The sequence below is a fragment of the Miniopterus natalensis genome, chromosome 14 (assembly GCF_054644295.1).
Source record: "Miniopterus natalensis isolate mMinNat1 chromosome 14, mMinNat1.hap1, whole genome shotgun sequence".
NCBI classification, from domain to species: domain Eukaryota; kingdom Metazoa; phylum Chordata; class Mammalia; order Chiroptera; family Miniopteridae; genus Miniopterus; species Miniopterus natalensis.
In genome coordinates, this window is record NC_142094.1 from 50,960,201 (window position 1) to 50,986,661 (window position 26,461).

At 48.1% G+C, this 26,461-nt stretch overlaps 1 protein-coding gene across 1 annotated transcript in view; it reads right to left on the reverse strand.

Annotated features, from left to right (window-relative positions):
- Positions 1-26,461, reverse strand: part of ABLIM1 (actin binding LIM protein 1) — a 208,949-nt gene that overhangs the window by 94,946 nt on the left and 87,542 nt on the right. Inside the window, exon 2 of the mRNA XM_087823971.1 lies at positions 6,621-6,755. Within this exon, the coding sequence (XP_087680097.1) occupies positions 6,621-6,755 (135 nt within the window). The remainder of the gene's footprint in view (positions 1-6,620; positions 6,756-26,461) is intronic.

A 26,461-nucleotide genomic window follows, 5' to 3' on the forward strand; every position in this document is an offset into this window, starting at 1 on the left:
CACCACCTGCTGCCTCCTCTAACCTGCCAGCGTCCCCACTGTTCTCACACCTGCTTCAGCCTTGCCACACGGGTCCTGTGGGTTGAGGGGACACAAATGTGGACGAACCTCATTTTGACCACAAATTCCTTCAACAGCAATAAACACAATCCTGTGGGGGGGTGGGGGGTGGGGGGGCGGGGGAGGTCACAGAATATCTGAGAGATTTTTCTTCAGTATTCTTCTATGTCCATGTGATTGTCCCACAAGATGACAAAGCACTTTATGGGGATGAGTCTGCATCTCTACTTCTTTTGTTTCTTCTCCAGGGACCTTCAACCTGGCATCTAAGGTAATACTGGGAATGATTTTTGAATTAAGTTGAACTGAGCCTCAAACTTGACGAGTTCCCCTGGATTTCAGCCTTCAGTGACATCAGCAGTTATGATGACTCATTTGCTCTTCCAAACTTTGATATTTCTCAGCGTTGTGAGAAGTGAAAAAAACAATGCATTTGGACCCCTAGTAATTTCCTTTACTCTCTCCTCCAATCACCCACAATTTTTTTTAAAGCTTTGCTCTGTTTTATAGTAACAGCTTAGCAAATACTTTTAACATTTTAAAAGTATTTTTAAAATACTTTTGCACAAAGCAAAGTTTTCCCATCCAAGTGATCACAAAATCTCAGTGAGTGAGATCAAACTTCAGTAGAGTTCTAGATTTTAAAAACTATTTAGATCTTTAACTTTGGGTGCCCCGTTTGTCTTTGCTTTAGTTGCAAGTTAACATATGCCCGGGGAAAAGCAGAGATTCCTTTCATAAAAAGAAAACATAGAGCTGCCAGTGAAAGAGATTAATCGCTTCCTTCTCGGTGATCAATTATTTAAAACATGCCCCACTCAGGGCCCCTCGGATTCTTGCTGCTGTGCCATCGCTAAGGCGCGGCTACCAACAGCCGCAGCCGCCTTGCAGACGGCAAGGTCCTGAATTCACTCACTGAACACTATTAACTAGTAAGGTAGGGATATGTACATCTAGGCGATCTGATGTCAAAGTTGTGAAATCAGTAGCAGGCACATTTTAAAACCTTACATCTTGAAGGAACAATAATAGGAGCTGCCTGTGTTGTAAAAACACCAGGGAAAGGAGGGGAACAGTACGGAGGCGCCGAAGGCGTGGAAACAGAGCAGGAGTCCCGGGGCGCCAACAGGGCTCGGTGGCAACGATCTCGTCAGCCTCCTAAGGACGGCACTGACATTTTATGTCGCAACTAATCCATGTCAGTGACATTCCATCTGCCTGTCAACTAGTTCATCTTGCCCCAAATTTAGGAAAACAGGCAATACTTAAAGCTCTGCCCATAGGCGGGCTTGGGAGTCAAATGAGACAGACATGCCCTCGTCTGTATCAGCAGAAGGGACACCTCCGCTGGGCTGCTGCTCCCATCTGGGCTTTAGTCAGTTCTCGCCATCAAGAGAGGGAGGAACGTTAAGCAACCGTGATCAATGCTTTCAATTTAGTTTTGAGCAATACGAGAATTTTAACCGGGGGCCTGGAACCTTAGGTGGTTCCTTTCTCCTCTGTCCTAGAGCAAGCCTGGTTTTCTGGCCTGGCACCCTCCCTGCCAGCTGGGTGGCCCATCACAGGGCAAAAGGAGTCCTCTGAGCTTGCTCCAAGGAAGTGGAGGCCTGCACGGCTGGGCCCCGGGTTACAGCTGCTGGTTTCTGGTCATAAGGGCCGTGTGGCTGTACAAGTGCTACTTGACCCACAGCCAGGTCAACACCCTGCTCCACCTGCCTGGGCGGGCACCACCCCTGCCTCCTCCCAGCCCCATGCGCTGGAGCTGGGGTGACACAGACGCTGGGTGGGGATGAAACACTCGCTGGCAGACTGGCACCGTGACTACCCAGTACTTCCCATCCTCTAACCCCATCCTCTACTCCAGCGCAATTTGAAAAGAGTTTGATTTCATCCGAGATGTTATTCTATTTACTTCCTCAAACCCTTGCTTTGTAGAAAATCCAAAGGTAGACTTTGACATAGTGTCTTCCCAAACCACCAAAAAGTTCCACTGCAGCGTTGGGTTTCATCGAATCAGTCTTTGCTCTGAAACCCAGAGCCGTATGTTTGGAAGCATCAGGCACTGAAGCTTAGAAGAACTGCTCACTGTCGCCCGGAGCCCAAAATAGCTGAACAGAGACTCGTAAACAATAACGTGAGGGGGCAGCTTCCCACCAGAAATAACTATTTGCTAATGTATCATCCTGGAAGCAAACAGTAACTAACCCTCAAAAAACATATTGAAATAGCTTTTCACATTAACTTCTAAATGCCCATAAAAACCAGTGCTCATTTCTGGGAAAGAAGATACCTAGAAGTCCAACCAGATGGCAAAAATGGGCGCTCAAAGCAAGGGCTGTATTTAATTCAGAGTTTGAATTTACAAAATAAGTAGAGAGAACTGGCTGGAGGGGAATCATTTTGGCACCTCTTTTATTAATAAAACCTTTGACTGTTTACTAAGTTTGTTTTTAACACTACTAAAACTTCATGTGCAAACAGCATTAATTATAACCAGCTAAAATAACAAAGATATCACCTAGAATAATATCTCTCAATGTAACCTTTTTTTTGCCTTCTAAGATTTGCCCGCAACACAGACGCAGGTATTCAAGCCTTCCACGCCAGCACAGATGACTTCAGCCATCAGAAGTGCCAGGCGCGAGTGCGCAGGGAGCACTGAGCGCCGGGCCATGCTTCGTAGGACCTTGTTCACCCCACGTAAACTTATCTCAAACTAGGCCACACGTTTGAATTTTGGGCCCATAAGTAATTTTTTTTTTTAATCGTCACCTGAGGATATTTTTTTCCATTGATTTTCAGAGAGAATGGGAGGGAGGGAAGAGGGGAAGAGAGGGAGAGAGAGAAAAACATCGATGTGGAAACATCAATGTGAGAGAGAGACATTGATTGGTTGCCTCTCGCTCATGCCAGACCAGGGCCGGGCTGAAACCTCCAACCGAGGCACGTGCTCTTGACTGGGGATTGAACCGGAGACCCTTCCGGTCTCCAGGCCAACACTCCAACCACTGAGCCAAACTGGCCAGGGCCATAGGTGAATTTTATTCAGATCTATGTTCTCTCTAATCCCTTTCCCCCTTTTGGGCCCCAGAAAGACCTGGGGCATGCACCTCTGCCTTTTGTGAACTTCCAGGCTCCAAGGAGACATGTGTGTCTATAAGCTGAACCTAGAGAAAACAGATGAAGGCACAGGTGCATTGCTCTTTTCATCAGAAACCACAGAAAGCCGTTAGCATGGGGTCTAGTAACCCTCCTAACGGGTTCTTTACCTCTAGTTTCTCTCCTGCCCACCCACCCCTGCACACCCCCAAGTAAGGGACCACTTTTATTAGGGGGTTCTCCGGCTCCGCTCTGCCACACGCTTTGACCTTGCACATAAAGCCCCGCATATGTTCATGTCACTCTTCCTGAACACCACGGACAACCTGACCCTGCCACCCCCTGCCGGACGGACACCTCCTCTCACCTCCTGCCGATGCCAGCCCCACCCAGCCTCCCTGGCTTCACTCAAGTTTGACCTCCTGGCGAAACCGACAGCTTCAAGCCTCCAGTTTCCCCAGCTCTGACTCCTCAAGGCTCAGAACAAGTACTGACATTCAACTCATATTTAATATCTGTTGTCTTGTACCTCTTACTGCCCTTGTGATTTTCACTGTTTCAACGCAAGTTTATCAAAGGCAGGGACAACTTCTTATGCTATTTTGTGTCTTCCACAACACTTGGAGAGATGGCAAATTACTGTCCCTTTCCTCCGATTCCATATTGCTTTCAACCAGGCTGGTGTCTGGACAGTGTGGCGGGGCCAAGGGCATTTCGGCATGACTCTGAACCAGTAATCCTCTCTTTGCTCCAGAGAGTACCTAATTGGCATCAAGATAGTGGTGCCAAGGTAGTAATCCCCCCCCCCAACTTCTTGAGTCTTTTAAGACTGGACTTCCTTAGCCACTGACACTGTGACTCAACAATTCGGAGACCATTTCGGTTCACAAAGGCTACGCGCAGGGCCAGACGATGCTCTACCTTAGCAAAGCCAAGACGGTCCTGATTACAGGGAGTAAGACTGCCACTACTTACGTGCTGCATGATTTAAGGTGCATGAAAAGAAACTAGAATGGACCACAGGGTAGCAACAGGAATAATTAAAGGGCTGGGAGAGAGCACTTAAAACAAAGTAGATGAAACTGGGATTAGATCGAAAAGAAAGAGGTCAGGGTAATGAAAGGCTTCAAGTATACGGTGGGCTACTTTAAGGACATCGATCATCAGCTCTTTTCTATCTAAGGAGCGCAAAATGGGAAAAAGTTTATTTTACATGTACCGAGAGATGAAGGTTAGATAAGCTTCCAGACATAACCATAGAGGTGATTACAAATGAGAACAATCTCTTGAAAGAAGCTGTGCCCCATCTGTGGTTAGGAAATATTTATGATAGAATAAATGGCCTTTCTCCCCAGAATGGCAAGCGCGGTGATCCTTTTGGATACGAACAACGTGATAACGTCACTCTTCAGACCTATAAATTTAGGTCAAATCACAGGGATTCTATTGCAATGACAAGAATATCAAATTCATCATTTTGACCACTTTCTAAAGTTCTATTTTGGAAATGAGATATAAACATAATGAGTTAGCTCTTACAGCAAATAAATCAGATAATATAATTTTACTTTTCAAAAATATCTAAATACAGAAAACCCTTAATCTGTAGTCAACCTCCCACTTTTCATCCATTTTACTCCATAAAAATCCTTGCATTTTATAAACGCATATATTCTATGTGGACTGATCCTGACCTGGCAAACATCTTACAAACCTTAAGGTGGCAAAAATGGAAAGTGCTGTTATAGATGGGATGGTTTTCCCAGAAGGAAGGGGGGTGGGAGGTAGTAAAGGGTTAAGGGGGTGAAATACATGTGACAGAAGAGGATTTGACTTTGGGTGGTGGGCACACAATGCAATATACAGATCATGTATCATAGAAATGTACACTCGAAACCTCTATGATCTTATTAACCAGTGTCACCCCCAATAAATTTAGTAAAAAAAGGGGGGAAAAAGACTGAAGACAGAATTTTTTTACTGTGTGAGGCATGCTTCATTTGGGAAACAGAAAAACCAATTTCTTCTCATACTTAAATAGACATTGGGGTGATCACTTCAGAAAGTATATAAATGTCTAATCCCTATGTTGTACACCTGAAACTAATAAAATACTGTATGTCAACTGTAAATAAAAAATAAATTTAAAAAATTTTTTAAATTTTAAAAAAGACATTGATTGAAATCAAGTCTTAGTGACCTAGACTTAATATTTTGGAAATAATAATCTATAATCTGTACATCACTCAATAACAAACATTTCATTCATTCATTCATTCGTTCATTCAACAAATATTACTGAGTGCCTACTGTAAGCTCAGCTTTTTTCTAAGGACTGTTACAAAACCTCTTGCCCCATTGATGCCTGCATTCTAGTGCAGGGAGAGAGGCAATATATAAACAAACCACACATAACTTGAATGGTATATAAATATATATGCGCACACGCAAACACAACACACACACAGATGCACACCTACACATCTGTACATATCAGATGGTGTCAAGGATGACCTCTGTGATGACATTTGAGAAGAGACCCGAAGGAAGAGAGGGAGAGCATCCGGCACATATCCAGATAAAACTCTTGTCAGACAGAAGGAACAGAAAGTGCAAAGTGTACCCTAAGAGGCTTAAAACGAAACATGGTTTCCAGGGATGAGTGTGGGTGCCACGTGCAGGGCACAGAGTAAAGCTACAGAGCAGGTTCATAGTCTTGTCCCTCTTCTCTCTCTCTCTACATCCCTCAACCCCAACGTAAGCCACCAAACATGCCTTCAGCTCAAGTGACCTATTTCTCAAATAAGCACAAAGCAACCACCCTCCCTCTTCCCCACTCAGCCCAGTCCTGGCTCCAGAATAACAGGTCAGCATATTTGATACCAAGATGCCGACAGTTATAAGCCCCAAAGGAGAGGCTTGTTAATGGAAATCGACCTCAAGTTGGTAGCTTCCTGGATGGGACGTACTGTTCTGCTTGGAGGTCTTCCAAGTGTTTTTGCTTAATTCTCACTTCTCAATACACACACACACCCCACCCCATATGCTCCACAGGGGCCAGTGACTCAGCACCCCAACCTTACAAGTTTTCCAGCCCTCCTATAAATAATAGCTGTTGGGACAAAGTTACTTTGTCGCAGGAGTCCCTCATTCCATCGGAAAAGAAATAAAAAGTACAAAATACAAAACTGAATTTTCACTGCTCCTCTACAGTTATTCCCCCTCCCACGATCAGAAATTTCAGTGAACACCCAAAGGCCTGTATATATCCCTGGTCTTGGGGGACCCAGTTTCCCTGTTGAGTCTAACCCAATCCCAAACTCGGGAAGCTGAGTAATTGCTGGGCTTCTGAGCATGCTCACTCATCATCGGGTGACATGGGGTGGAGTTAGGGGACGAGGCAGGCCCGAGGTTGCACGGACCAGGACATGCCACTAGGCCAGGAAGCCGGAGGCACCTACCTTTGCAGGTGAAACACTTGATGTGGAAGTGTTTGGTCTGGACCCGAAGCACTTCGCCCTTGCATGGTTCCCCGCATTTATGGCAGTGAATGGCGGGCTTCTCAGAGGGGTGGTGAGGGTCCTGAGGGTGGGCCACTGGAAAAAAAAGAAACGATCTATGTGAGCAGGCAGACTGAATTCCTACAAAAGGGGTCATTACGGGCATGCATAAATAGCCCCCTAATTCTGGTATCCAGTGGACCACGTTAATTCATAAGTGTGAGCTGAACCCCTCCCCCCATGCCATGATCACGGGATCCACACATTAAATGAGAAAGCCGTGGCGTCAACAGTCTTGCAGGGAAAACACTGGGCTTGTTCCACTGGAAACCAGCAGTTCTTTCTTCCTCCCCAACTTCTCCAGGACTACATAGCGGGGTCATTCAATGCGTGATCTTGTTTGGTTCAATGTTTTGTAGTATGTATGTCTTTAAATCCACTGTGCTGTAAACTCCTTGATGGGGACCATTTCTTAAACACATATTCTTTCTACCCATTTGTGCTTTTCCATCCTTCCCCCAACTCCTCAGAACACAGCAGAAGGCTCACGCTCCGAAGGATCCAGTAAACATTTCTGTGTGAGTATGTACTGGCTGGTTTCTCGTCCACTCTACCAGTCATTCCTCATGTTCCTTTGGCAACTTATTCATCCTTCTGGAGGCCTATTATGAGCCTCCTATTATACGCACAGTTCCTGATACACACACTGCAGGCAGTCATTTAAAAATAAAAATAAAAAATCGGCAACCACGTGGTCCTCTCTGAACCTCAGTTTCCTCTCCTGCAAGAAAAGGGGGTTGGACCAGGTGATTTCAGAGACCTTTCAGGCTCTAAAATCACGTGATGGGGCTACAGAGACTATTCTCCCAGTTTCCAGAGTGTGGCTGGCTGAGAATATGCCCACTGCCCGGCCCTGGAACAGGACTCACAGCCTCCCCTGTCCAAAGGGCCAAGCGAGATGTCAGCCAGAGGACACTGTGGCCCCAAACTAGCCAAGGGTCTTCGTTCAGCCGGCAGTTTCTCCAGCCAGAGAAGGCAGCGGCGCTTTTTGCTGTTAAGTTCCTTTTCCGAGCCGGGTCCTCGGCGGGAGGAACCGTGTGATATAAGACGTATTACATAAGAAGCTGTGTGAGCGTGACAGGGGCTAAGAACAATGAACCTAAAATTAATCAACCAACACAAAGAACAAAGATGATTTTCCCCCCCTCAAGCAGTAAAACCGGGTTGGACAGGGGGAGATGTGGGCAGATATTTCTGAAACTCGATTTAGCAAAGCACCTACGGCCAGGAGCTCGCTGTCCCCAGGAGCACAATAGCGCGCTGTTTCCCTCGGGCCGCGGTAACGGTCTCCTTTCGTCTGGAAAGAGTCTGAACGGGACAGTCCAAATAATCCATTATCAGCTCATGTCTGAGAAACAAGGTTCTTCTTGTGAGACGGAGAGGAGGAGCAGGTGTTGCCTCGGGTTCCACACCTGATCCGAGTTCTGTGTGCTGGACCCCGGGAGCGCCTGGCAAAGGCACCAACGTTGCGATGCCCCTGCCTTTCCTTATCTCCCTGCTGGGATCTCGCTTGGGGCCCTGTGTTTACAACAGAGCCAGTGTGAGCGAAAGGAATCAGGGAGACGCATCCTTTCAGGATCTCCCAACGACCACTGATTTTTAAAGTGATGGGCAACACGGTCAAAATCTATTCATGGGCCATTGAAAACAGTTTCTGTTAACAACATACACTTCGAGTGCTAGTGGAAAACATGGGAGTTGCTCTTTTAATTCCTGCCTCCTATAAGAACGGAGGAAACTAACATTTACTGAGCATCTACTAAACGCTAGGTGCTTACACACAAGTCATTTTATTATACCCTGTCTCTCCCCTTTTCCCTGCCCCCACCCTCTCTCTCTGCTCATGAGGTGGGTAATATTGTTCCCATTTGACAGATGAGAAAACAGAGCCTCAGAGAAATTGAACAGCCTGCCCAAGTTACGGTACGTGGAAGCTCAACGATCTACACCCAGGCCTTTCTGGCTCCCAGGCTCATGCTCCTCCCATGCTATTTGTCTACATCAGAAAATTGTTAGAAGTCAGGTGAGGCTTGTTAGAAGTCAGGTAGTACTTAATTTAGCTGAGCTTAAGCTCAAGTGCAGGTCTACAAGCAGCAGCTAGGACTTGGCTTACAGAGGGAGCAGACACAGTATGTGCGATAAGTGACGCTAGCTGGGCATGGTGCCCACCTGGTGATCCTCAACGTGGCTCTGCCTATCTCCCCCAATCAGAACCCCTTGCCTACCACACAGTAACATTAGTACAATGCAGATTCCTCAGCCCCACCAAACTGAGTCGGGATCCACTGTTCCAGTGCAATACTCAGGTGATTCTCTCTCATACTACAGTTTAAGAACTAGTTCCCTTTAGAATTCAGACAATACAGCCAAGCACATTACAGACAAGAGCAATCCACAGGACCATCCTCTTCAGAGACAGCACTGAACACAGGGGATCTTCTGATCACGAGGGAGAATGCATTTCTGGATAAGAGACGGCACTGCCGTGTCTTGACACTTGAATTTTTTCTAGCTAAGCAAGCCAGCCATGCTGAGTAATAGTGAGGGAAGGAAAATATCATTTCACTTCTTGGCTCTTCCCTTTGTCTGAACGGAGGTGCCAGTGTGATTGCAGGCACCAGCGGCAAAGGTCAGGATTGGGATCAGCATCTGCATTTTGCAAGCATTTCCCTTTGGAAATATATATGACACTGCAAAGTCCTCCATGCGCAGAGATGACCTCTGTTTTCACTCGAGATGAGCAGAGACTCTATCGTGTTCACTTGCCTTTCCATGATCCATCAGCCCGGGCAGACACCTATCAGAACAACCTGCCTGGGAAGAAGCGGGCTGTTCTTGTTAGACAGAGAATGACAGGGTCCGAAGACCCAAAGAGACTTGGTGCTTACTGCCTCCCAACTCGAATCAGTGTAGACAAAAGAATCTTTCCCCTTTTTAAAGATTAATAAAGAGGTTCGTTTTACTTAACGGCCTTTGGCAGTTTGGTTAATACCAACCAAAAGTATGTTCCTTGGCTCAACTCTACATTTTTGAAATTTGCTGAGTCAGTTGCAATATAGCAATGACATTAATTCCACACTCCTCTTATTTGCCAGCTGGCTTCTGTTGCTCATTTTTACTCCATCCTTTAGAGCCTGGGTGGTCCCTAGTTAGTCTACTGATGGGGAAAATGGGGAGCAAAGAGCTTACATTTCTTCCCCAAAGTTACCAGCAAGTTATTGGCAGAGGTCCACGTAGCACTCAGGCTTCCTGACTCTTTCTGCTGTACCCAGTAGTCCATGATTTACCCTGGAACTTGGGCAGAAACGGTTAAAACCTTCCATGGCTCATCAGTTCGTTGCTAAAATAAGAGCAGTGCAATGAAAACTCAAAGGCACGGCTGCGTACTTTCTGAGTAAGGAGATACATATGAAGGGCCAAGAGCCTATTTGCCTGAAAGGGTGAAACAATTCCTCCACTGTGCAATATCCAATTTGGAGGGATTCTGGCTACTCAGGTAAAACAGCCTGTTGCAAGGCCGAGAAGTTTCACACTGTCTCTCACAGGCAAGCAAAGCAGTTACATCCCTGAAACTCCCAACCCTGCAGGATAGGAACCAAAGTTCCATTTTAGAAGCATTACTTTTGAAATGCCTATGAGACTCGGGGACTGAGACCCTTAAGGAAATTGCAGTAACCTTCAGTGCCCCCAAGCAGAGGCCACTACAGGTTGTAAGAGGAAGGCCACAGAGATTAGGCAGAGACTTTCCTTCTAATCCAGAAACAGCCCCATCTTGCCCAAGCTACCTCCATTGCAGGGGCGGACCACGGAGCCAGGCCACCAGAATCAGATCATCTGAGAAAGCCTATTTGAAACAGAAGTCTCCTTAGCAGGTGACTGTCATCAACCTCCGACGGTGCTCCGTATGAGTTACAGCTTGCCCCAGGTTATCTGAAATATTCAGAATCTCCCAGCTATCAAATTCCCCCTCCCAAGTGCCCTTCTCTCCCACTAGCATCATCGCTCCCTCAGTCGGCCTTTGAAACCACACCCGAGCAGCGCTCCGTGGCTCCCAAAGCCCTTACATCTGCATCATCTCATTTTACTCTCACAAGAGCTCTGTGAGGCAGGTAGAGCAGGAACCGCCAGTCCCATTTTGTAAGCGGGCAAACTGAGACTCAGGGGAACGAAGTGATTCACCCCAGGTGACACAGCCAAGATATACAGAGTTGGCAGTAAACTAATGCACTGCTCCTCACACCCGAACAATCCCCTAATGAATGACGCCTGGAAACTTGCAGTCATTCTTGATCCCAACCTCTTTGTTTCCCACTGAACTGTCTCCTCGCACATCCCTTCTCTCACCACGTGAATCCAGCCCTCAACCCCTTTTCTCAGGTTGCTGAGAGTTTCCTGCTCCCTGCTCTCCTCCAATGCAACCTGCAAAGTGCAGTCCACTCCCCCCCCCCTTAAGTGTGGGCTGTGCTCGCTGACTTTTTTCCAAACAGGACGGTATGGAAAGTGGGGGAAGGTAACTACACTGGACACATCAGACAAACACAACCTCGGCCAGGTGATCAAAGTCAACTTCAACAGTGATAGTCATGTTGACAGTGTGTACCTTCGACATGATGTAATGAAAACTGGCTCTTTGCCTCTGTTATCTTTCTTCCAAAGAAAAAAAAAAATCCATAATCCTAGTCTAATCATGAAAAAATTCCCAAAGTAGGGAACATTCTACAAAAACCAGGGCAGTGCTCTTTAAAATTGTGAAGATCTTCAGAACAAAGAGAAAAGCCCTCCTGTCACAGTGACAAGGAGCCTAGGGTGACGTGACGACTGAATGTAATGTGGTGTCCTGGATGGGATCCCAGACAGGAAATGGATGTCAGATAAAAAACTAAGGAAATATGAGTAAAGTGTGGACGTCAGTTGGTAATGCATCAATATTGGTTCATTAATTGTAAAAAAGTATTACGTTAACGTAGGTTGTTATTAATATGGGCAACTCGTTGTTGGGTACATGGAAACTGTACTATCTTCTCAAATATATCCTATAAATCTACAACTATTCTAAAAAATAAAGTTTATTAAAATAAAAATAAGAATAAATTTTTCATAGCTCTCTCAGTCCCAACCCATCAGGTCTGAAGTTCTTTGCCCAGCCCTAGAGAATTGCAGTAACACAGCCCACACTAGCTACTAAGATAGCTAAGAAAGAACTACTTTTGCTGAGTATTTATCACTGTGCTAAGTGGTTTTAAACTCAGGCGGTCCAACCCCAACGAAAGCACACTCAAGCACTCTACTATTTATTTGTGTCCTGTACAAATGCCCCTGTGGCTGGGCCTTCTGGCCACTTCCTGGTGTATGATCCTCACCTTTCCTAGGCCTTCACTCCCGTCCATGCTCACTTAGCATGGTTTCTCCTCTCCAAACTTATCCAAGTCAAACTTGACTCACAGGGCCCAGCCCGGGTCCTGGCTCTCCTCTGAAGCTTTCATTATGGCTAATATTGATCCAATATTTCATTTTCCCCCAAGTCCTTCAGCATTAAATGCCTGGACTATCACTCAGCACTTGATTTTCTCATTTTGTGTTTATTTTGCTTTATTTTCACAATGCATCAGTCCTGGCCCCACAAAACTGCAAGCTCAATAGGAAATCCTTCCAAATTTCTGGGGTACTTCTGATTTCACATATCAAATAAACTGCATTGTCATCTCTGTATTTCTCAGTTCAATCTGTGGATCAGGGAAAATACGGTTACCACCCAATATCACTATTGGGGCATCTCCCGCATGAAGCTAAACTTATGATATCTCAATAAATAACTCCATTTATAACATCATTATATTATTATAACAGGTACGATCTGTTGAACACCTATTATGTCCCAGGCACTGCGATAACTAATTTATAGCCACGATCACAGATGATCCTCAGGAGGGTCATCACAGATGATCCTCATCTGTGTGGCAGATGAGGGCCCCGAGACTGAGTTGAATATTCAAGATGACAAGTTAAGAAATAACCTGACTCCAGAGCCCATGCTCTGAAGCTCTACAGAGGGGATTTCTCCAGGAAAGTCTCATCCGGCACAGAAGGAAACCAAGCTAGTGCAATGTACTAACTCCCTTCTCAACACCCAGCTCAGAAGCAGGAACACTCAGCTGCATTGTAATTCCACGGGCAACACTTGCCAGTAAACAAGCAGATGGGAAATAACACTTCACATCCTAAAAGAATTCATTCCAGGCTGCAGCGCTTTACGGGAAGGGCAAGACAGCAAGGAAACGCAACTCGCCACCAAGAGGGCCCGGCTCGCCCTGAGCAAGACGCCCGGGCTGGGAAACTGTGTCTGGTTAGCATTGGTCTGGATTTGCAATCACAGAATGATATTCCGCTGGTAAGGTTGGTTTCTGCTCAAAGCCTGGAGTCTTACTCTCCTGGGAGCCTTCATTTCAGAGAGACTGCTTCGTTACCTAGAATATTTCCTACGCTTCTACCCCACTGGTTCCCATTTAGTTGTAAACACATCCCAGAGATCCGCTCTCCCCACTCCTACTGTTTCTCTCCACCTCCTACTGCCTTCTTTATGCAGGAACAGCAACAGTTTGGGGCCTAAGAAACAAGAAACTCGGGAGCTTAAATAAATGCAGAGAGTGCTTAATTCGCAGTTTACCTAAAAAGTCCACTTCCTGCTGTGGCAAGTGGTAGTTACTCGAAGCTGCACACGGTTACCCTGTCATTAGTTGTCCAACATGCTTCTTCTCTGTAATTGGCTCCCACAACCTAAGTTCCTCAACCGCGTTGGTTTGTTCATCAGAATCATTACTTGGCACAAAGCACGCCTCTGCCTTGGTGCCAACCCTCGCGGCGGGCGGCCAGTCGGGGGGCTCGGTCACAGCCTCCCTGCCACTTGCGTCTGTCCACCTGTGTGACGTCCGGAGGCTCACTTTGCCTTTTCTGAGACAACGCAATAGGTCCTTGCCATTCCTGCTGTCAGCGATCGGTCAGCTGCTCCTGGTTATAGAAACAGCCAGGCTCAAATCCAGCTCATCTGCGTCTGCCAAGGCAGAGAGGTGCTGGGATGATATTAATTCGGACAGAAACTTCCTCCTTGTAAGACACATGACGCACCTGCCCTGGCGTGTCACACCTGCCTCTGCTATGAACAGGTTAATCTTAGAAAGGGATTCAAACCAGCTGGTGCTTCTTCCTCCTAAAAGCCTGACTCCCCGCCACACCTTTAGGGGGGTGACTCAGTCTGAGCAGGAAGGGGGAGCACCCTTCTTTGACCTCCCGCAGCCTTCCTCTAACAGCACTTACTAACTGGACTTTGGGGTACACTCGTTGGTCTAAAGTCCCACCTCTCCTCCGGGACAGTAACTAGAAAGGATCTTGGGTTAGGAGTTAGGAGCCCAGGCTCCTGGTCCTGCCTCCCCTGCCGTGTGCCTCCACCTCCCCGAGACGGAGAAGAGGCCGAGAATACAGGTCCTGCCGCGCAGGGTGGAAGGGGAGACGACATGAGCTCATCTCTTCGTGGGAGCCCTGCCAGCCCCGGCCTGGCACACAGATGCCCATGTCAGCTGAATGTCAGCAGACTATCACTAACCCGTAGGAGCAGGAATTTCTGAAGGATACCAAAAATCCCCTCTGAAATTTGATAGAGCTTTGTAAGGACACCCAGGGATCTCGAATTGTCCCTGCACAGCACTTCCATTTAGCAATGGATCAAGTCAAAACTATTGGGCAGTGGCTGTGGTCTGCACCCTGCCGGCAGAACCCCACATCCCCATGGACTGCGCAGGAGTCATCTCTGTCCTGATTCCAGGGTGGGAGGGACCGAGGTCCCATGGAGCCATTTATGGGGATGCAAGCTAAGAGAGAGGGTCATGGTCTGTTAGGGTCCTGAGACAGGTTCAGCTTGGGGGTGATCCCACCACTCCCTTCTACTCCTAATTCCTTACTAACATGAAATCCTCCCCACTGAGGTATATCTTTGTTTTTCACCAACACTTCTCCATCCTGACAAATCTCCCCATAATCATCTCATCTCTCCTGCTCTCTTGGGAAAGAGCCCATAGAAAGGCAAAAAAATAAAAATTAAAAAATTAAAAAATGTCAACTTCAGTTCACATCTCACGTGGGAGTTCTCACAACCCGAGCCTAGAGTTACGCCAACACCACAGATTTGCCAGAAACCTTGGGAAGAGGGTCCGCCTCTAAGTCAGGGGTCCCTCACCAGGTAGGGTGTTAGGAGGGGCTCGGGGACAGCTGGGAAGACAGCAAGGAGTCTGTGTCTTTAAATGGTGTGGGCTTTTGATTTATTTGTTCAATCCCTTTGCCACACAGCATCCAGAATGATCTTTCAAGGACATAATTCCCCCATAGGCAGATGTGTTCAACATTTGGTGCTTTTTCCAGTCTTCCCAATACGTTTCTTAACACTATGCATACAACTCGGCCCTCTACGGCTACACGCAATGTTCAGCTAACTGCAGTCTGTGTTGACACTTTGAGAGTGTAATTTTTGTTCTAGACTCTGCAGTCCGTCCTGAGGATACAGTCCCTTTCTTGTACAATGTTTTTTTCCCCTCCTAGAGTTGGATCACTTCCTTTTCTCTCACTTGCCTGGTTTCTGAGGGACAATCCATGATATTACTGGATATCTACCAATAATTCTTTTCAGTGCTCAAACTTATCAGATAACTTGTCAAACCTCCCCACCTGGAGAGAAAAGTGGGTGTTCTCAGGGCCGTTTTCACTGAAGAAAAGAACTGAATCTCACACCAATGAAGAGCTTGGCTCTGTCCTCTGGGAGGTGGCAGAGACGTGATTCATCTGATACCAGGCCCAGCTTGCTGCCAGCTCACCGCCTCTGGGTAAGGATGTGCAGGCTGTGGGCTGCCCAGCTCTCCACGGGGCGCTGCTCCCCGACACCAGGTGCCCCGGAGGGAGGCAACACAGGCCCTGTCAAAGGGGACTCCCCATCTTGTCTGCAAACACGGCCCTGGTTATCTTGCACCATACCGGTCCCCCACCCCCAAAGCACTGCATCGGTTGCTCTCTGTCCCAGCAAGCTGCAGCTCTCTTCGGCTCTGTTGCCGGAATCATGTTTATTAGCTGGCTACTTTCCACTTATTATGCAAAACCAGCGCATCAGTGCTCCCTCACTGTGCTCCCGCGGTTTTCATGGTTGGCATGGCCCTTCCCTAGGGGTCCGTCCATCAGGGCAGCTCCTTCCAATGGCCAGAAGTCACTCTGGGGCTCTTGTTTCAAAAGTCCAGGCTTTAAAAAGGGGACATCTGTAATGCTTTCAACAATAATAATAAATTTTTAAAAAATCCAGGCTCGTCTGGGTCCTGCTGCATGTTGCAGGGGTGCTTCCTCTCAGGAGAGAGGCGATGGCAGACATGCCCTGAACCCAAAGAATGGCCCTGGCTTTCCTGCTGCACCAGAGGCTCGCTATGACAACTCATCTCTGACATTCCCAGGGACGGGTGGCCTCCCTCCACAGCCCCTACACTGTATTATTTCTGCAAATGCTCTGACTTGTCAAAGATGAATGCTATAAGCACGTGATGCCCAACAGATGAAGGCAAAGAGCTGACGCACTGAATGTGGGAGGTGGTAGGTGACAGGCTGTCCAAGCCTGAACTTCTCTTCCTGGCTGTGGTGCAAACGCAAGGGGCCAGGTGAGCGCGGCATCCAAAAGTGGAGGTGCAGAGTCACAGGAAAAAGTTCTTCTACATGAAAAAGCAGTTCCAGAAATATCACACTTAGCACCCAGGAGGCCTGACTGGGGGTCCCTGTGGGACTTTCTGCTGAACTTCGCCCAAGCAGCATTTTCCTCTGAATTTAGCAGCTAGGTCAGGTGTTAACTGTATCCAGCACCCAAAAAGATGACAGGCGCCAAATTCTGGACAACTTCTGTTTAGGATAAAATCATCAATAAAATAGTTGGAAATTATTTTGTTGAAACTTTTCCAGCTGCAGGTGAGGAAACCCAGCTTAACCAAACACACCTATTAAGCACTATTATAAGAGTACCCAGGATGGGAGCATGGATGCCTAGCAAAGTACCCTCCTCTTTTTTACCCAGTAAAACTTTAGTGGAGATTTTCCAAACCAATGGTTTTCCAACATCAGGTCTTGGCCCACTGAAACACAGATCAATGAATCATGACCAGCATATTTTAAAAATAGAAGCGAGTAGAAAATAGCAGAGAGTAAAGGTAAGTGCTGTTTCCCATGACTTTCACTTTAGCCACGTATATGCACATGCGCCAGGCCTGAGTCGTGTGGTGTGAAGACATATTTCTTACTGTGGGCAGGTTTGGTGAGCGCTGTGTTAAACCCCAGACCACAATCTGGAGGCCTTTTGGCTGAGTCCTGCCCACAGACATGTTTTGTTTAGCCTACACCAAGATTTTTTTCAAAGAGGAAGTTGAATCATTTGCCAACATTTAAACATCTGGAGACTGACATAATAATTCCTATTTCTAGTAGCTCTTAAACATTGGAAGGTCAGGCTAGTTGGCCTACGTCCCTCTGTGAGACCAAGATGGAGTAACACAGTGGCCTTCCCTTTAGAGAGGGCCATGCTGTCCAGATGGCCACAATTTCCACTCACTTAGGTCACCTGCCTAGTTCTGTATGTCCAGCCTCCAGTTCTAACCATCCTCAACTCATCCTGACCCTCTGCTTACCTCTCCTTATGTCCACTGCTGTACTAAGTGACCAATGGCAGCTCCTGCCAAACCCAGCTGGCTGCATTTCCTCAGGGGGCGGTTGTACTTCACTGCTTCTGTTTTGCCTATTTGACCACCTTTCCCTAATTTTCTTTTCATCCACTTGTTGCACTCCTATTCATCCTTCAAAGCCTAGCCTGCCATGACCCTGCAGCAGAATTAAGCACTCCCTGCACTGTGGTCCCAAATTACTTTAACAGTTCTCTGTTGAATACATTTCACATTGTGCCATAATTACTTATTTATGTATCTTTGCTAGAATGTGAGTACTTTCAAGTCCAGCACTATATTTTATTTGCTTCTATATAAGAGATCGCTTATCTCTTATTAAGTTCTGAATAAACATTTAAAAAGGATAATTATCTCCCTCACCCACACACAGCAAAAATTCACTTATTGGTTCATTCAACATTTGTTGAGCACATACTATGGAGCAGTGTGTTATGGACACAGTTGAATCAAACACCGTCCCCAACCATAAGAGGTTCATGAGCCCCTCAAAGCTGATCTGAATGCTCCCTGTTCTATAAAGCCTGTGGGTTTTTTTTAAATTCATTGAAACACTAACTCTTCCTTTGAACACTCACAGAATATTGTTTATATTCCCTTTATTGTCTTATGTCGCCTCTGTTTGTATTCTCAATCAGCATTCCTCCAACACTGGCTGATTCATCGACCTACTGAAGTAGACGCTTTCAGTCTATCAGGTTACCCCCAAAATGTCTTGCAGAGAGTAGACCTCAGTACATCTGTGACGTAATCAAGAAGCCCATTGCTGTGGTCCACTGTTTCAGGCTGGGGCCTTTCCACATACTAGTCGTGCTTTCCAGGTGAGCAGCGATGGCCTAACCGGACTCCAGCCCCGTAGATGCTGTTACCACTGTTGGCCTGAAAACCCTGTCCTCAGTGCCTGCCCAGACAGGGGTCCCACGAGTGGCACAGAGACAGCAGTTCTGTAGACACTCATCTAGCCCACTTGTCACTTATGGGACTCTCTGTGGACCCAGGAACCCACTGCTCCTGCCATGTTTCTGAGGGCACACAGGCCTTTTGTCCATTTCTCAGCAGACCCTCGTGTGCAATAACATTGCTGTCTTTTTCGACCATTCTCTCTGGCTTCTTAATTTTCTGAAACTTCTCCTTTTACAGTGTTTCCGATAATGAACAGGAACAGAAAGGATGCAGACAGCTGGAATATGGACCAGATCTAGTGGTAGCAGGGAAAACACTTCAGGTTTTAATAATATATTTTAGCTCCCCAAAGACTGAAGACACAGTTATGTGAGCCAAGATACCGACTGTCTTTGCTCAAAGGATTCCAAAGGGCTCTGAACCCCAATAAAAATGCTCACCCAACTCTTCAAGAATTAAGAGCGATGCACACCTGTGTCCTCACTCCAAGTGAGTGCTGCTTCTCCAAGCCGAGCTGGGCCCCAACTCATTTCCAGGTAACAGCCCCTATAGCTCCCTCCCACGCCCACCCAGCCCACCCTCTGCACCCCAGGGTCATATACCGACAGCGGTGTCTCGCTGCTTGGGCCTCACGGGTCTGTTTCATTATGACCTACGGCTCGTTCTAGGCTGCAGGAGGGTCAGAGCAGAAAGATGCCCTGTGCCTTCTCTGTGTCATCTGTTCCCTGCTAGCAAGATAAAGTTAGCAAAAGGGAAGGGAGGCTGCTTACAAACATGTGCTCCCTTATCCGCCTGGAGGGCTGATCGTTTTACAGAGAGAAACCCTGGATTATGGAGACGGTGTCCAAGTGTGGTCCCCGGACCAGGAGCATCCACATCACCTGGGATCGCTTGAAATGCGAAGCCTCAGGCCCCTCCCCAGACCCACTGAATCAGAAACTCGGGGAGCAGGACTCAGAAATCCATGTTCTAACAGGCCCTCCAGGGGGTTCTGATGCCAACTAAGGATTGAGAGCCACTGCCATGGGTAGTAATTTCCCTGGAAGTGTTAAGAAAGCCAACATCCTCGTGGTTAAGTCCAAGTGGTCAAACAAGTCAGCCTGTTTGACTGCAGTGGGACACAGCAACTTACCCCTGGTGTCCCCCGGGGCACACTGGGCCATAATAGCATTAATCATGTCAGTGTGAACACAAATACGATGCTTCAGAGAAAAGAGGTCATGATACAAATGTTCACCTTCCCTGCTGTTCACAAAATTTGCCCTTGAATACACAGCTCCTGCCAGTTTGGGGTAAACATGCCTCCGGGTATGCATGAGTCACCGTCAGCCCAACGCACCGTGAAACAGGAAGCTGGGCTGGTTTCTGCTGCGGGTGCCCAGTCAGGCTCAGCCACAATGGGCAGAAATCCTGCACCACTCACCCGCCACTGAACCTTGGGCAAAGTCCTCGGCACTCTGATGCTGCCTCAGGAAAACACTCAGCACTTTGACTTCGGCAGATGAGAGCCAAACAATATCAGGACCCTCCTTCGTGCCCCCCAGGGGCTGGGAAAACGATGGCACAGAGGGGCCCCCTCCTCCAAGTCAATCAGATGCCAAGACTTCCCCTTGGTACTGTGAGTCTCCCTTGGGGTATTTTTTCTGCAAGAATTTGGAAAAGTCGATTTTTTTGTTCTTTAAAAGAGGGTTGTCTCATCCTTCCTGGCCACTAGACCAGGTAACTGGAGGAGGAGGAGGCGAGGCCACTTCCCAAAGTCCGGGAGTAGGTGACAATAAACAGGGCTGGCCAACCTGCAGCTTAGATACCCACTGTCTCCATGTTCGTGAGTTCACTCCTCATCAAAAACTGCTCTCAGGAGTTTCGGGGGAATTTCAGTCAAGTGTTCCTTCCTCAGATTTATCTACACATTCAGCCTTACCTCTAAGCGTGGAAATGAAGTCTTGCTTTCTTTCTGGATAAACATTTTTTAGACATTAGTGAGTAAGCGGCAGAGGGCAGGGAATGTGTTATGACATTTTTATTTTTTTAATGTGAAGTTCTTTCCCTTTGCCTTGGAAATCTCATCACCCGGAGAAGATAAGCTGGGTGGAACCCTACTTCAGACGAGAGTAGCATGTTCATTTATTAAACAGTAAGAGCAATCTACACCGGGATTTTTTTCTCTTGCGTGAAATGGGATGACAAAAGCTGGAGCTCCCCCTCCCTCCAAAGGTGCAAAGCTCACACTTGAGTCGTGGGCACAAGTCACCACTGATCAAGGCAACTTATTCTGAAGCTTCCAGCATCACGTGTCTCCTTTAACCAATAGTTTCCCTTTAGACTTTACTTAGGAAATGTCCTTGTCATCAAAAGCTTGGGGTTTTGCAAGTTCAGTTAAAGATGAAGAACCTAGAATATTCCAGGAGCAGGTAGGGGTGGGGCATTAAGCTCAACCTGGGAAGCAGGGCTGGAAAACCGAATCCAGGAGCGAGTGGCAATGATACACAAAAGAGGGGCCTGAAACGGGACTGGGGCATCTGAGGAGTTCCTACATGGCACAGAAGGACCTACTGTTCTCAGACTTCCCTGAGGATAGAAGAGAAACTGGTTTCGATGATGGTCGGCAGTGTGCACGGGCCTGAGGGGGTAGGTCTGTGTGGGGGGGTGTTTTGGGAGGAATGGAACCGGGGGAGGGGGTACCATTAGAAGCAGCCACACTCCATTCCTCTAAAGATCACTGTACAGGACCATGTGTGAAGCCAACAGATACCTGAGGAGAGACAGAAGGGTTGTTTCATTTCCCTGGTGTTTACTTAGGTGCACAGAATAATTCTAGAAGAATGTGCAGAAGGGATGGGCCTTGGACGAGCATTATACCGAAGCAGAACTTGAGTTTGGTCTTTGACAAGCACAGAAAAGAAGAATATGTATTTCTCAGGAGGGCAGGAGGGGCAGGATGACTGAGGTCAGAGAGGGAAAACACCCGCCATGATTATTCAAACAGGAAAAATGGGAGGAAAGCGCAAGCACAATGAACGCAGGGCTGGGAGCCAGACGGGCCTGGTGAGGACATCAGCTCTGCGACTTGCCAGCTAAGTGACTCGAGAGTTTCTCAGCATCAGGAGCCCCCCTTCCTCACCTCTTAAAAGGGGGAACTACAACCAATCTTTATGGGTGAAAGATGAGAGACAATGTATGCAAAGCTTTCAACACAGGGCCTGCCACTCCACATGGGGTCAATAACCAGCAGGTTTAAAAATAACGTTAAAAATAAAATGAGATTGGCTTCAATAGGCCCTTGGGGAGAAAGTCCTTTAAGAACTTGGGGAGAATCCTCAACAATTAGCAGGAAGCCTTGAACTTTTACCCTTGTCACTCATTTAGGTTTTTGAGCTGGAAATATGATGACATCAATGTCCTAAGAGGATTACTTTGGTGCCAGTCTGTAGGGCACATTTGAGACACAGTACACTGTTCTCAGAAGCTGCCAAGAACCAAGACTGCCGTGTGTGTGTGTGTGTGTGTGTGTGTGTGTGTGTGTTTTTTTTCCAGGCACCTGAACATCAGGTGGACAGTGAACACGCCTTCTTTGAAGGTGGACTGGAATGAGTTTCACTGGGTCCCACTCTACCCTAAAAGCAAGTTGGACCATCCAACAGTGGCAGAAAGCTTCCAGAAAACAAAACAAAACAAACTAACAATGGGCTCAAATTCAAAACTATTTACCTTGATGTGTCTCCCTCGCTGCTAAACTCTTATCCTCACAGGGTTTATAAGCTACAAGCATCCTTACTATTTAAATTAGATGAGTGTTTACATAAGTTAACCTCTAGTATTTGTTTACTCTAGTTTTCTCTAACAAAGAGATAATGAATCCCTTTGTGTCTATTTCTAAAACTTGCACTGGAACACACGTAAGCTAGACAATGATAGCTTTTAAATGAGCCTAGAGGGCCTCTGGAGCTTAGGCTGCTGAGAGTGTATTCGGGAAGACAGATATTGACTGATAAACCCACAAAAATCTCTCCTGCTTCTTTGTTACAGGATCCAGCAAGGACACGACGCCCTTGAACACATCAGAGAAATAACCATTTCATCAAGGTTCCCGGATCAATAAGTGCCTGCAAATGGGAGTGAATGGTGCCTGGTTAGGAGCACAAAAGATGACCAGGATCAAAGTATGTCAGCAAATGTCACTCCCCACTAGCCAAGGTGTGATCTGTCAGTGTCAGCCCCAAACCAGACAGATACATGGAAACTTATCCAGGAGAGAAAACGATGGCTTGAAGCCGTGTGAATGAAGGCACCTCTAACTGGGGAGCACACCAGGGATCTGGGTCAGTCCTTCAGAGGCCCTTCCATGCTCTCAGGACGGATGCTGCCATCATCTGAGGCTGCTCAAGGGTGACCCGGGTCAGCTCCAAGAGAAAGGAGTGAGGCTTCTCTGAAGCGATGAGAAATGAAGAGGACTGGGAAGGTCCCAGAATCGAGAAGACACAGGTTCTAGTCCCAGCTTTGAGAACAGGCCAACCTGTTCCAGCTGTCTGAGGATCTGCAGACACTAAGTGATAGACTGGACATTAAAGATGGGGACACAGTGCTGCCTCCAAGAGGCTCGCTGCCTAGTGGAGGAGCCAGTGGACGTCCACATGCCTGGTACGCGCAGTCCCTGACCCAGGTGCACCTTCGCTGGGACACAATGAACACTTGCTCCAATTATCCCCTGTGTGTCCTTGAGCAATTCGCTTATCCTTTCTGAATCCCGTTTTCTCACCTCTAGGATGAATGCCTGTACGACATGCTCCCCTGTGCCCTTCCCACTTTAAAAGCTATGACGAAATTCCTTTCTTTCCATGGCAGCTCTTATGTACCTGCCAAAAAAACCCTGCCTTCCTCTGCTGTTGGCTGAGGTTGGCGCCATCAGAGAGCTGGGAGGCAGCAGTGTGGACTGACAGAGACCTCAAAATAAAAAAGGAACAGCTTTTAATCAGTGGCTAAGATAATACTAGTGTGTGACCTCTTGGTGGCCTGCTCAGAGTGTTCCAGCAAGAAAGTGGCTTCTGAGTTGTAAAGCAGAAGTGCTCCCAGGCAATCTGAGATTTGAGACATCTGCAATGGCTTTGAAAAAGAGTTGCTATTTGGGGACTACTGATCTATAACACATATACCACACAGCAAGCTTGGGCTTCCACGGCCCCATGGGGATGGCATGAAAAGTGGCTTTTGCGGACCTCTTTCCCATCGCTCACAAAGGACTCCTATTGGAAAAACAAACTCAAATCCATTAACAATAGAGATGAGCACCAGCTCGTTCTAGTCGGGTGGGAGGTAAAAACGAAGAGCTCTGACCTTTATTAAATGTCAGCATCTGTATGTGTTACTCTGGGGGCTCCTGGAAGCACCCCAAAAAGAGAAGAAACATTATTAGAAGCACCTTTATCTGCACCAAATCATTTCATTCAATTACCACTTACTCAGCAAAAGACCAGTGCTAAAGCAAGGGACTGGTAAGGATACGCGGGAGCAGACTGGATAGAGGAAACCATGTTCTCTTGGTCCCGAGGGCAGCCTGAGCGCTGTCAGCCGTCATGAGCCCGTCCTTCACCCACCCATTAGCCTAATAAACCCGAACTGAGTTCCCAGCAGCAAGGATCAATTCGAGTCCAGCCTGTTCACCTCAAAGCATTCCCTGTGGGAGCTTTAAGAGAAAGGAGGTAAGTTGCTGAAATGGTTCAGGACAGCCCTAAAAGGGCAGACGTCCGTGTTTATGGAGAAAGTTATGTCCCACAGTAAGAAAAGGTGGCAGAATAAAAGCAAGCCTGGTAAGAGCAAAACTAAAGGGCGGTTACGCACACGATAAAATCACATGCTGAAGTTCCTAAGACGTTATTAAGAGGGGGGAAATTAAGTCTCAGAAAAATGATCATAAAATGACCCCACTTTTATACTTCTGTCTCTCATCCATCCGTCGGTCTATGTCCTGTCTAGAAAGATACACACATTACCAATCCTGCCTCTAGGAGAAGGGAATGGAGGCCGCTGGGGTAGGGGTGAGGAGCTTTTGCTTTTCTCCTGTCTCCTTCCAGTTCCTAAACCTAAGATGTGTTTATACAGCACCTGCATAATTAAAATCCAGCACTGCTCTGTTCTTTGGCCTTTCCTGGATAAACTAAGAATTTAAGCTGTAATTCAATTTCAGGACCACGCCCAGTACCTAAATACCCGGCAGAGCGCCCGCCCTCTCCCTCCTACAAGCTCCCTGGCGGTGATCTGGCACCTTGGCCACCTTAGACGGGCACCAACCACATCCTTTAAAAAGATGTTTGGAGGCGTGATTAGGGAGGCGGCTGAAACGCACACCTGAAACCTTCAGAACAGCCTGCTCCGTCTGTCCGCCGGTTCTCCCCAGACACCCGGTGCGCCCCGAAACAGCACCAACCGGGGAGCAGGACCCTTTCATGACACATCTCAAATTAACTCGCTGATTTGGGCGAGGAATAAGTGAGGAAGGGACTGAAGGCTAGGATGTGTGTGTGTGGGGGGGGCAGGTAGCAAGTCTCGAACACAACCCCAGATTCCAAACGCACCACCAATCCCGACGGGCACAGACCCGGGGGCTCCGCGGGGCAAACGCTGCACAAATCGGCTGCGTGGCGGGCGGGCGCGCGCGGCTCCATCCGCGGCGCTGCGCGGAGCCGGGGCGCAGGGACAGCCAGGCTTCAGCACACGGACGCGCGCACCCAGAACATGTCTGCCCGGCGCCCCATTGATTCCCGTCCATGAGGTGGCCGAGCCCCCGTGGCAGGGCGATCGATAGTTCTAATTACCTTTCTCCTTCACCATGGCCGCCGGGTCCCCGGGCGAGCGGCGCGGACGCGGAGAGGGCTGGGGTCTGGCGGTGGGCGCGCGCCCGGGCGGGCGGATCCGCAGCTGCAGCGGCGGCGAGGCAGGGCCCGGGCATCCACTGGATCCAGGGGATCCGCTCGCCGAGCCCGGGGCTTCTTTCTAAAATCCCGCCCCCAGCTCGCAGGGCCGAGCTCCGCGCTCCGGGGTCCGCCCCGCGGAGCCGCGGCCGCGCCCTGCTCGGGGACTCTGCCCTTGGGCCGCCGCCGCTCCCACAGCTGCCGCGGTGACAAATGCGGAATTCCACCGCCCTAATCTCCGGCGCGGACACCACCTTGCATTCCGCGCGCCGGCGGGAGAGCGGACCGACCGCTCCGCGCCCGGCCCCTCCCGAGGTCTGATAAATGATTGCCAGGGGAGGGGGCGCAGGCCGCCGGGACGGTGCCGATCACCGAAACTAGTCAATTGTTAGCTGATTAGTTTCCTATTACTGCTGCTTCCATTCTTTCTGCAGCTTCTTTCAGACAGGCGGAATAAATAAAATTAGCCTTGGTCGAAACGCGATGCTAAGTGGCTGCTTCAAGTTCATTTTCTTCCACTTTTAAGGTCCTGGAGGCTCGATTATAATGAAAAATAAAGAATGACGTTCCATTTGCCCCCGCTGGTCCTCGCTTCCCCCGCCCCCCAGGGTTTACCTGAATGGGGGTGGGGGTGGGGTGGGGACTGAGACAATGACAGAAAGCCTGGGCAGAGGATCTTTTCAGGATTCAATTCCGCATCCAGGATCAAATTCTGGATCAAAGTGAAATTCTGACTTATCCAGTTCGGTAGGATTCTGGTTTCTACCTTCTCTCTGCTTCACTGGAGTTTTCTAGACAAACCCTTGGATGTGTATACGTGAGGGAGAAACCTTAGCCACAAGGTGAGGGGCGGTCACCCGGGCACCCTCACCAGCCTGAGCCTGACCCCAGCAGCAGCGGCTCCTAACTCAGCTTTTGATTTCTGACCCTCAGAGTCACAGGTCGCTCTCCTGGGAGCCCACGACTTCTGGGTTCACGGAGCCCACACCCACCCCATTCCACCACCTGTCCCAGACCCAGATCCTCTCTTCAGTTCCCACCACACTCAGATCCACCCACCACGTGGGGACAATGTCATGAGCAAGAGACAAAAAGCCAGACGCAGCCCCCCACTCGTAAGAGCAGCAGATGGCCAACACATCTTTCCCAACCAGAACGCACAGCCAGTATTAGACTGTATTTACTGCAA